The sequence below is a fragment of the Pygoscelis adeliae genome, unplaced genomic scaffold, assembly GCF_000699105.1.
Source record: "Pygoscelis adeliae isolate BGI_AS28 unplaced genomic scaffold, ASM69910v1 Scaffold133, whole genome shotgun sequence".
Taxonomy (NCBI): domain Eukaryota; kingdom Metazoa; phylum Chordata; class Aves; order Sphenisciformes; family Spheniscidae; genus Pygoscelis; species Pygoscelis adeliae.
Window position 1 is genome coordinate 477,116 of NW_008824475.1, and position 12,861 is coordinate 489,976.

The 12,861-nt window shown below is 37.8% G+C and overlaps 1 protein-coding gene across 1 annotated transcript in view; it reads right to left on the reverse strand.

The window, feature by feature from the left end:
• Positions 1–12,861, reverse strand: part of NWD2 (NACHT and WD repeat domain containing 2) — a 61,208-nt gene that overhangs the window by 5,281 nt on the left and 43,066 nt on the right. Inside the window, exons 4-6 of the mRNA XM_009321399.1 lie at positions 3,152–3,355; positions 1,187–1,331; positions 292–881 (exon numbers count right to left, since the gene is read on the reverse strand). Of these exons, the coding sequence (XP_009319674.1) occupies positions 292–881; positions 1,187–1,331; positions 3,152–3,355 (939 nt within the window). The remainder of the gene's footprint in view (positions 1–291; positions 882–1,186; positions 1,332–3,151; positions 3,356–12,861) is intronic.

Sequence of the window (12,861 nt, forward strand, 5' to 3'; positions counted from 1 at the left end):
TAAAATATATGTTGTTAATTCAAAAATATATTGATTCCTATTAGGTTTTTAAGAGCTCTGATAAAGTATTTTTGTTTTGACTAAGTACATGATACAGACATGTTATTATTGAAAGGTATGTTTTTTTCTGAATATGTGTACAATAATATGCAGAATATACTTTTTATTGTTTTTATTTTATATATTGAGGGCTGATACCACATCTGTTGACAAAAGGAAGACTGAAAACTAAGTTGGCCCTTACACACTAATGCTCCTAACATCACCTTATTATGTAAAGTATTTATTTACCTTCTTTGCCACTTCGGCTAATAAAAGCGTCTTCCCTGTGCATGGTCCTCCGTATATGATAAGAGGGTTAATGTGTCCTATTTTGCTAGGTAGAACGTACTTGTGAACTATGTTTAATGCCTCACATCTATATTCATAAAAAGTGGAGTACGTTTTACATAGCGATGAGTGTTGAAGAACTTCATCGTACAGCAAGTCTGTCTCGGTGTCAAACTTCTGCTGCACTGTTGCTTGGATTATATCAATCATGTCTTCATAGAACTGTTTACCAAGTCCTTCGATGTAATGGTTCTCCACTTCTTGGGAGTAGCCCAGTTTCATGTCACAGTGAGTGACGGACGTGTACACTCTCAGATTGGACGATGCGACAATGGTAGGAATGAATTCATCCCTGAGCTTGATCAGTTTCTCATGGGCTTCGGGATCTCGTAGAAACTTCCCGGCTGTATGTACCACATCCATGTATTTTCCCATCTCTGGAATTTTAACAAAACGCTCAATGTTGGCAATTTTCCGAATGTAGCAAACACACTTCTTTAGGAAAGCTGGTGTTTGTTTACCCAAGGCAAAATCAAGTTCATCTTCAATAGCTGAGGATGAAAAGAGAACACAGAGTCTCTGTTATCTTTTCTTTATAAGCAGTTCAAGAACATCCCCCACCCCCAACATGTAGACTCTTAAATGATTGCATCTGTTTTCTGTAAAAAAACAGAAAAAGCACAAAAAATCGCTGTGTGCTTTCATATAGTTTTTGGTCTCAAGCAAGCACAAAGAACATTTTTTTTTCTCTTCAATTATATGAGAAATGCCAACAGAAATATATCTTCATGTTTGTGGAAAGGTTGATAGAAAAGATAATAAATGAATATCTAGAAATAGTTAGTTTGAACTTTACCAGAGGAAAGATATCTCTTTGCTTGGCTGTGTTTCATTTTTCCTTTCTCATACAGCAATTTCACAGCAGTCTTAAAAATCTTCTTAATCTCTTCTGATATATCTTGCCATTTGCTCTCATTCATAGAGTTTGAAGAAGATTCCATCTTTTAAAAATATCCATAGTTAAACAGTAGCTGTAATACACACATCTACAACTTCAGAAAGTAAAAGTCTAATATTCAAGGTCATAAATAACGTGGTAACGGAGAAACACATACACTAAAAATAAATAAATAAGAGTTCAACTTCTTATACTGCAGATAATCATAATATATTCCATTTTAGAATTATAAAAGTTAGTTACTTTGAGTTATTTTCTGAATTCCTACTGTAGGCAGCTAATGCAGTATTTTTCAAGGATAAGACCAATAACACCTTTATAGAAAGAGGGTTTTGAGAACCGAGCCTGAAATAATGATAATAAAGCAGCAGTAATACTGCTAAAATTATCGCTCCTTTAATGAGAAGTAATAATAGTAGTAGTAATAATAATAATAATAATAACAATGATTTGAACTTGGATCTCAAAACTGAAAATGAGGTTCCTGGTACCTGTAATTAAGCACATCATATTAGCTACCATATTTGACAAATATGGGATTATATCTGACATTACTTTCATTCATTCATTGCTATAGTAACAGTACTCTTACTGTCATCAGAGAGGGACTCTAGTACAAATTCACTAATCCTTTCAGATGGTATCTCGCAGATGACACGATGGAGGTTTCTCTAAGGCAGCTGGTAGTCACTGCTGCATTACTTACCGCAGGTGAAGTGTTTAAGGGGTCTCCAGTTTTCCTGGAGGGTGTAATAGGAAAAAGAACAGCCTCCAGGATAAGCTCCCTAGCAACTCTTCCTTGACACGTTCAGAACTGTGTATCTTTTATTACTTTCTGTAAGTTTATGAGATGTAACTCTATGTTAGCTTTAAGTTATGAACGTCTTTTTACTTACTCCTGTGTATCAGTAGCTTGAGGAAACGTACAAAGTTTTAATAACAAAAAAGCCAAGCTTTATTCAAATGGATACTGTGGGCAGTAGCAAAACAATGCAAAGTTACAAAACTTGCTTTCTCCCTTGTGATTGGTACTTCAGAATTAGTTGCATTATACTGTCATCAACTCATTAAAACTCCTTCCGTGTCTATGTTTTTCATATTTTCAATGTTTTTTTGTGCAACAAAGAAAATATTCTGCTACATGATAAGTGAATGCAGTAAAATGGTTTAATTTCATTTTCTTGTATAATACAGTATGCACTCAAAATGAAGTGAATACCCTGTTAAGGACTTCATTTTTTGTACACTGAAATCTGTCCTTGGGGATATAGGATGTGTAGGAGGGTAGAACTGAGCCCTGGGTAATATACAGTTTTTATTGTCATCAATTAAAGACAAATGCCTGCTTTAAAAATGATAATTAACAGTGTTCAGAAATCTTCTGTGAGAATACACTTAGTAAGTTAACAGTATGAGATCTGACTCGGGACAGCACTAAGCACTTGTTTGACTGTTAAAGAGCTTTCTTGTATCGCGATAGAAGTGTATTTCCTCTGCAAAACTTGTTCATTGAAATCTAGCTAAAGCACAATACCAGGGCAGGAGAGCCTGAACTCTCCCTATTCCAACATCAGGGAAGGGAAGAGAAATCTGTACAACTGTCCCACTAGCCCCAACGGGTCATCAATGACTACAATCCACTTGCATCAACGCAGGAGTCATGACCTGTCGCGTTCCTTGGTGTTTTGCAGCTGCTCCCTTCACCATGTATGAGAAAGGAACATCACAGCACCAGTCGCTGAGGTGTGGACAGGGCTGTAGAAGCTAATTCAGAGACAGCAGCAAGTGCCTGGCCCTGGGGACTGCACGCAACTGTAACTATCAATTACAGAAGAATTTTGTAAGGAGGTAACTATGACTTACTGTATTCTGGTAGTTCTTCAGCATTTCAGATTTTGGTCTGAGGTAATATGCTGGTGGCACCGCATTCTCATCCCTGCAGTACCACTCTTCTAAAATCCTTGTCTCTAGCTTGGCCTCTACAGCAGCATCCAGGATCATTTCAAATTCTGCTGACTCAACTTCCCCTGGTATTCGGATGTTCCCGTACTTCTCTCCCAATAGGCCCTGTGTATTTGCAGGAAAGTAGGGATTAAATTTTTATTTTTAGTTATGCAAAAACCCTCCTCAGGATCTGAATTTCATAAAAATCAGTGTGGTAATAGTTTAATGACTTTGAAATTACTAGGAAGGGAAACAGGTACAGTGTAAGATGAATTACTGTTGAGGGTACTGTACTGAGCTGCATCCTACTTTACCTACATCCTGGTAAAATTTCAAGTAGATGCGTTGTCTTTCTTAATATTAACTGGTAATAAAAATGCAAAGGCTTTGTATTGAATACAAAATTCAAAAGAAGAAATTAAAAAATACCCAACATACTTTCTTAGCACAGTATTGACTCGTGTATTATTTATTCCCATTAGTGACAGGTTGGCATTAATCTCACATGCAAAGCGAATGTGGAAATCCTTTTCTCTGGACTCAGGATAAGGATGCATCTCTGGATTCTTTACCTCTTGGCTTTATTCTTAGTTTATGCAGTAATGGAACAGAAGATTTTATGTTCTGTTTGATGAAAAATCACATGATGTTATGTACAGCTCATATTGGTATTATTAAAAGGATCAATGTTGCAGAACCACAAGCTGCTTTGCTGTCTCATATTCCCTTGTTGCAAAAATGTTCAATGTCTTTGCCCCGGTAGCTGTCCACTGAATGAACAGTGGGGCAAGGGAAAACAGTTTTGATCAAATACCAAATAGAAATAGAAATTTTAGTACGTAAATGCACATATTTGGTATACAGGCAAAGGTTTGTGGAAGTCAGTTCTTAAACTGTGGCACAGGAGATTTTTCACCTTCAAAACTGAGGATTACAATATTGGTTATGACGCTCTGAATACTTTTTTTTAAATTTATTTCCATAGTTTGCTGTCCATAAATATTTTCTAAAAAAATGATTGGGAAAAACTTTATAGAAGATAGAGTTGCAGGACATTCCTGCATTCTTTCAACAAAGTTTTTCAAATTTACGATCATCAGCTTAATTCTGCATTGAAATCTTGGTCCACAGAAGTCAGTGAGAACTCTCACGTCCTTTAAAGTAGGATTTTTTATTTCTTTCCTCATTTAAATGTATTCAGTAAAGATTTTGAGTTAATGAGAAGGAGTACTTAATGTGGAGAGGCACCAACAGTATCAGCATCTTGATTTGAATCAGAAAGATCTCTTAGTAAAGTAATGCTAATGCAAATACAGTAGTACCCTAAAAATGTAAATGACCTTGTTTGTAAATAATAAAAATCTAAATATTCATTATTTTTAAAGCACTCATCATAATGAGAAGCTGTTTTAAACTTTTCCAGCTGTAACTAAACACTGAAAATCAGTAGCTGATGATGATGAAGCCTGCTTCACTGATTATAAAAGCATGAAGCTGCAGACCCCTTTTCTGAATCCAGTTGTGTTGGCAGAAGGTACTCAAGCGGCTCATCACGCTAGATGCTGTAGCCTCAGAGCAGAGACGTCAGAGCAGTGCACGTGAACACTTCCTAACCTCTTTCAGGCAAAACCACCTCAGTTAGCTCAGACCACAGTTCACATTGTGTAAACTAACCTGGCTGATTTTTGCCTGGAGCAGATTAGGAAGAGCTCACATGAACTACAGTGCTGGCTCTGATGGCAAGTGGTTGGCATCCTCCAACGGAGGAGTAGTGACAAAGAGCTGGTGGACAGAAACAAGTCAATGTCTGTCCACTGCTTAGGACAAATGAAGGAATGTAGGAATTGTGATAGTTCATATAGTCCAGATTCCAGTCTCTGACAAGTCCCAGCACCCACGTCCTTCAAGAAGCTGCTTCAATAGAGAGGCATTAGGGGAAAGAGGGATTTGCCTGGCTGCCCATTCATATCCCACAGTAGCTTCATTCAGGGTGTACATCAAGGAATCAGGAGAAAGGCACAAATGTGTTCAGTAACTAGAATTAAATAGTAATAATTTTAATGAAATGATCCAGTATTTTTATTACATGAATTTATTTTTTCCTACGTGATCATTCTAACTAGTAGCTGTTCTCATAGAGAGAGCTACGTTGCTTCACATAATGAGATAACCGGGGAAAATTTCTAAGTTTTTATGGTTCTGATGTATTCATATAGCCCTATAATTTTGGAATTCTGAAGCTGCATAGGTTAAACAAAATATAATATTATTTTCCTTCTTTATTCAAGTGAGGTTATTAACTCATATCATGCTAAATTGCAAGCCTTTGCACATTCAGATTGATGTAGAAATCTCATAAGTTTCTCTCAGAGGAGCTTTGCTATGCAAATTTTGCAATTACCTTGTATAGCAATCATTACTTGAAATTCATTAGGCTACACTTTTTCTGAATTTAAGTCCAGTGGATTCAATAGACAGTTGCCCAAGCAAAGATCAATAGCTGGGCCCTTCATTAGCAATACTAAAATGTCACAACATTAAAATGTCTGGTTTTAATGTACTGCATTTAGTCAACTAAATTTGTTTTGGAATTATTCTGTGTACTTTTCTGCTTCTCTGGTACAGTTTGTGCTGTTCTCTCTCCACTGTATTATAGGTAAATTACAAAAGGCAGTACTTTAAAATGAAAAGATGGATGTTTTTTTCTTGTATCTTATCTGTCATTGCAACAGATGTTATGTAAATAATCCTGTATTAGGGATCATCCTCCTGGCTACTGGAGCAAAACAATAAAAAGGAACTTTGACGTGATCAGAATACTAGAATCACTGTGGATGACTGTATCACGAGCTTTTAAATAAAACAGGCCTATGCAAATACTATTTGAAAGTCTTCACATTTTTTTTAAATCAAATGTTAAACAGTTGAGGACATACATTTATCATGGTGTACCTTGGTGCTATAGATGGCATTGCTAATATTTTGCTAGAAGTCTAGCATTAGTTGAGGGAAGAATAGACATACATAAAGAGGAATCACACAGGCAGAAGAGTGTCCTCCATTTGGGATGATGGCAGTAAGCATCCATAAAGCTTAATAAACAACAAAATAAGCCTTGTATCATTTTGCTTTGAGGTATTTCTCCTCTTGTTTGCTTGTGGTTTATGGAAAAGTTTTAAGGTTAATCTTAAAAGATGGCACATACATAGTGCTAGGAAGAAAAGGAATGAGGAAGTGTGGAGGAAAGAGAAGTCTGAGCAAATGTATGTTGCACTGCAAGGTGAAAACTGGGTCTAGCTTGTTATCATTGACATCTAGTGTTTAGGAGAGCCTGAAGCTAACAGCTGTACCAAGAAAGGAACACATCAGTTGAACATCATGTAAGGATCTAAATGTGCTACAACATTTAGTTTTAGAACTTAAAATGTGAGCTATGGCAAAAAGGAAGCTGCAGAGGCCATGCCAGCACCCCACTGCCACATATTTTTTCCCCAAGAACTGCTCAGGGAACAGCAGGCAGCACAGTGCCGACCAGTCTTCTGTAACTGTGCCCACTGCACACCAGAAAACTATTGTAGGGATTGTGGTAGAAGTCCTTCATACAAGCTGCATGAGTTGGCCAGGCTCAGAGGACACTTCTGAAACTCGGCTGCGTTTAGCTCAGGAATACTGCCTCACGTGGCGGGTGTGAGGAAGGACTCCATGTTTTAGCCAAAACTTAGGCATTTCTGCAATTAAAGCAAAGTTAAAGAGCAGCTGAACAGAGATTCTGAGGACACCTGTGACACCTACTTGGTGAATATGTGCATTTAGAAAGGCAATTAAATGAGTTAGTGTCTTTGATGTTCTAATACAGTAGAATTGACAAGTAAACAAAGAGAAATAGAAATAGGAACAGGACAGGGGAAAAAAAAGAACCGCACTGGAATGAGGAAGGGAACTGATGGAGGTCTCTTCCAACCTTAATGATTCTATGATTCTATATGGTTGGACTCGATGATCTTGGAGGTCTCTTCCAACCTTAATGATTCTATGATTCTATGATTCTATGATTACACAAGTAGAACCAGCAAATTGTAAATACCATGCTGAGCAGGTCTATCATTTAGAGCAGGGCAATCCCAGGCACTGCACTGCAGCTGTGTTCGTCTTAGTGCCCCAACAGGAGTTAGCTGAGGTTCTGGTATTAGTACCTGACTCTGTGTAGCCATTTGAAATATATTCTGGTAAAAACTTTTATGTGGTAGAAAACTCTTCATGGAGTCATTCCTGTGCTTTCCGCTAACTCCAGACTAGCCTCAATCTACAGCCCAGTTTCACTGGCCATTGAACTGAGGTATTGAAACACAACTTCTTTTCATTTTTCTGGAGAGGACAAAAGTAACTGACACTGTTTTTCTAAAGGACTGCAATATCACACCGCACTGCTGAAGTAGGAGGCATGCTGAGTAAATGCAGCTGTTCTCTACCGAGAGACTGATGCCTGAATGCTGGGTTATGTCACATAAACACACCTTCCTCCAGATGCACTGAATGTTTTCCATTAACAGTGGTCACTAGTGAAAAAAAAAAAGACTTAGGACTATAAACAGACTATATGTGTTTGCTGGAATCTTAATAAACTATTTGTTTGTAAGGCTACATGACAGCCTTAGGATGAGTGCATTTGCATGCACAGGCTGTGAAAACTACATCTTCCCATGTTTAGACACAGAAGTGAGGCTTCGAAGTATCTCCTAGCTGGTACCAGGGAATAGCCACCTCCCCTCCACTCTTTTGGTGTTGTTATGGTTAAATTTATATCTGGCTGTATAAGTGTAGTCTATCAGGGTACCACAAAAACACTCAAACCTTCAGAGGCCTAAATGAGAAGGTCTGGATTGCACTTTTCCTTCAGGGGCTTCACTGTCTGAACTGCATCCATGCCAGGGGCTTGCAGCAGCCTCTGCAAATATCTGCCCCCCCTCTCCATATTCCCTATACATTCAAGTAAATGCAAATTTCTTCATCGAAAAATGAATAAAAATGCAGCAACAGAATTGAAAGAAAATATAATTTCTCACAATCTTCATGTTGTTTCATACTAAGTCTGCAAATTAGAATACTGTTATTTCAGACCTTTATGAAAAATATCACAGTACTCTATGTAATAACCTAAAACTTCAATTTGTGATAACAACATTGCAGCGTTTTGATGATTATTATAGGAAATTATTTTTAAAGGGAACAGTAATGTTTACACTATGTTCAGTACCAAGAGACAGTTTTATATGCAGACTCATGAATCAAAATCTCCCACCTGATGAGTCATTTTCCTTTAATAGTAAAACAACAAATTAAAGATTCATTAGATTGAAGGTGATTGAACTGTTTAAAGCTACTAGGCTTGCAAACATGTATAAAGCCCTCAGCAACCATCTGTATCTAACAAAACTTTATAGAATTAACACAAAGCAACCTCAGCAGTAGTCTTGTTAGCTTTGTTGAGCCTGGGGCTGAAGTTACTATTAAATGAAGTTTAAAAAATTACTGTTTAGACCCAGATGGGAAATATTTTTCCCTGATCTTCTTGGTGTGGGAAGATATTAAAATTATAGGCACAGTCACAATGACCAAAAAGAGGAAACTAACCAGATTTGGATTTGATCTTGATATGATGAATTCATAATGCATCTCATGTAATTAGTTCAGACATCATCACCAAAATGTTCATGAACCCTAATACCATACCTTTTATTAATACAGAACAAGTTGACATTTTAGATATATTTAATTCCAACTAAGATATTTAGTGGTAATTTTAATAAAAGCAAGCTGTCAAATAACAGCAAGTTATATTCATTGCTGATTGGTTTCATTAATCTGTTTTTTTTTTTAATTATATGTTAACATCTGCAAACCAAGTCATTTGAAAAGTCAGATTTGTAATGTTTTGTGAAGTGATATCAGATACTTGCCAACTTAAGAGCAACAACTTTTTTGCTGTTTTGCCAACACAGAAAGCTTCAGATTCATGGAAAACACAGTTTTGTAGCTGGTGAATGATCAGATCCAATGATCTTTTGCTGGGCTTCATGGGATCAGTCCTACTGCTTCTACTTCTTGGTCTTTGTGAAGTTCCACATGTGACACTGAAGCGCATACATATGTCCCCTCTGCCTCTTCTCAGAGCAGTCCTGGATTGCCAACTTTTTGAAGAATAAACATTCAAGAAATCATCTTTGAAGGAATTAAATCTAACCACAATTAATTTTTTAACCTAAGATACCTCTGTGTGCCATATCTAAGCACCTCTTAAACAATTTGTTTTTGCAAGATCCATGAGGGATCAGGAAGTATTATTGTCCCCATTCGACACAGGAAGTAGGTACAGGGAATTAAGCCTGGCCAGGGATTCAGAGCTGTGACAGATATGCAGTGGTTAGTTATAACTGGGTAGTGGAAGTTGTTCTTCTTAATTCCAAGCCCTGTCCTTCTTACTGAAACTCCTCACTACTAAAGGAGGAAAGCCTTGCCCACTCATGAATTAGGTCTTGAGTGACTCACATTTCAGCCTGCTAAATGTAAGCTTAAACTGAGATCACTTATTCAAAGTAGAACAGCTCCATTAGGAGAAAGAGAGTATCTCACATTACTGAAGATGCAGTGAATGCTTCATACTCCAGGCTGAAAATTGCCTGCAGGCACGCAACATCAGCATTCAAGTGCCACTGAGATGCACCAAGTGGTTCTTCAGCAACTGCTTGACTTGTAGGGACTTAAGTGCTGTTAAAACGCCTTGGGATGTTACGTTGTTCATCTGTTGTCGAGGGTTGGGAAATGCTGCTCCCACTGATGTCCCGGAGGTGTCCTTCTACCATCCTCAAGGGAACTGTGGATTGCAGTCCGGTAGAAACTCACGCCACGCCTCACTGGGAGGCCTCGGGCAGAAAACCGGTGAGGAGCAGTCTAGCTAGCGGGTCATAATCTAAAGCAAGGCAGGTAATGAGGGAGCTCACCCGTGGAGCAAGAGGCCTGTTTCAAAATCTCTCCTGAACTGGAAGAAGGACAAGTCTGTGGTCACCAGGTATGTACCCTACTCATCAGGCTTCTGGGCATCAATGATGGGGTAACAGTAGCATGTCAAAGCTCCTGCTAGTGCAGCTCCTCTCTGTATATGAAATCGCATAGTTTTGTAGAAGTAACTGAATATTAATTGTAGCGGGAACACGAACCTTATCTTTCCACAGTTTGCATGAGTGCCCTACTCAAGGGCTACAAAGTCAGTCCTCTGGATCCCTGTCTCTCCTGTGGTCACTTGCTCTTCACTGCCTTCTGTGAATCCTGGGGTTAAAGATCTAACTCCCTGCTTCCTCAGCCTGTGCTTCTACGCTTCCTTCCTCTTGTAGTTAAATCTTTCTTATGAAATAAAAACTTTTTTCCTCTTTAAAGCCATACATTTCAGTCAAATAGCCATTTTACTCAGAGAAATGTGGTTTTTGCACTACTGCTTACTGATATATTAATATATATATTAGCTGATAAAAAGTATGTTACTCAGTAATAGATCAGCCTGCTATAGACAAAAAAGACACATAAAGATACAAGTGAAAGATTGATATATCTATTTAACTTCAGTTTTAAAAGACCTCAAATTTCTTATATTCTGTCTAAAAAGCATACTACTTATAATCAGATGCTAATACCCATCAATTTCTTTCAATTGATATATATGTATGTTCAATCTGAAGTCAGAATCACTTCAGCGTAACTACAAGAAATGCTCCATTGTTTTCAAATTTTACTTTCTATATGTATATTGGCTACATTCTATGTCCTGTCTTTCATATTGAATTTGGATGTGCTAACACAGTGCATTTACATGTGCAAACCTGCCTAGGTGACACATTCAAGTCAGGGAAGGCACGCAGAATTTGTAACATGTAGGTGTATTTACCCTCCTGGTCTGCAGAAATGTGAGCTTAACTGACATAACCAAATAACAGGTAAATCATGTCTTCAAAATCTGGAACAAATGGTCAGGATACCAATTTTTAAGGGCCTTTTATTTAACATCCCCTTCAAAGAAATTTAGTACAACTATAGGTCTTTCTAGTTTGTTGCCAGTAGATTGTAACTCTATTGTAAGAGTATTCTATAGAAATTACTTATGCGATATAAGATGTTCAGGCGCAGCCAGAGACATTTTGGGGAAAAAAAAAATGCCAACAAAATAACAGGTTTAGTTGGAACCTTGTTTCTGAGAAATAGGCATGATTTGAATTGAAACTGAGAATTTACTACCAGAAACAAACAGAAAATAATGTCCTTTTTTAATTCCTTAAGGTAACAATAGCCAATTCTTCTCAAACTCAAAGCAAAAGTGCTAATGGCTAAACAACAGTGAATCATCTGAACTGAAACTGGAAAGGTATATTTACTTAAATTTATTTTCAATGCACTAATGATTTCAGTAAGAAGAAAAACAAATATATGAATTAATTGAAAATCTCGATGGAGTATATGTGTTAACTGCTTGTTAGGGTAAATTCCAAGCCATTAAACTGAACTGAAGTTGAACAACTGAAACCAAGATGGAGAAAGCTGTAGTAAGGCACTTCATCTAAACCAAGTTTTAGGAAGCTGGAACTCCAGAGTAGCTGGTGCCCAAGAGATGTCTTGGAAATAGCTGCTTCTGCTCCCTTTTTTTCCTTCTAGCTGCAATGTAGTACAGTGTGAGGGCCTCCTGATAACATGCACAGAGAGAATATTCTTCAATTAAATACATTTGACTGCTTTTCTTGCCTATTCATGGTAGCAATCAAAGGACAAAAGTTATGTTGCATTGGAATTAAGTCTCCCCAAAATACTTCCATTAGAAATCAAAAATATGAAAAAAGGCCAAAAAAGTTGTAACCTGTGATTTCTAGCATGTACAGGTCAAAGTGCCTTCAGAACAGCGTTTTTCTTCTACTGCCAACAGTTGTAAGGCAGTGCAACTTAGCGGATGGAACATCAGAGCTGGTGCAGAACTCTTAAATCTTCTTTCCACTTTTGCTTCATCTCAGTGTGGAAAATGGTAACTTCCTGATGCTTTTGCCACTGCCTCAGATTGCCTATCTATAAAATGAGGCTAATGATAGCTTGCAAAATAAGCATTTCTATTTTGACTGTTGATATGCAAAGTATCTTGTGTATTTATGTATCAGCAGGGATGGGACTGTTGCTTTACATTGTTTGTCCTGTTTAGCTTTTAAGGGAAAAATGATACCATAGAGCAGCAGCAAACATTTTCATTTGATTTTTCTCCATACCTAGGTGATGATAATAGTGTCCATACCTCAATCCTTTGGTTGAAGCTTATGGGTAAATAGAATAGTTTGGGTTGGAAGGGACCTTTAAAGGTCATCTAGTCCAACCCCCCTGCCATGGGCAGGGACATCTTCAACTGGATCAGGTTGCTCAGAGCCCCGTCCAACCTGACCTTCAATGTTTCCAGGGATGGGGCATCCACCACCTCTCTGGGCAACCTGGGCCAGTGTTTCACCACCCTCAGCAGAAAAAATTTCTTCCTTCTATCTAGTCTAAATCTACCCCCCCTTTAGTTTAAAGCCATTCCCCCTTGTCCTGTCGCAACAGGCCCTGCTCAA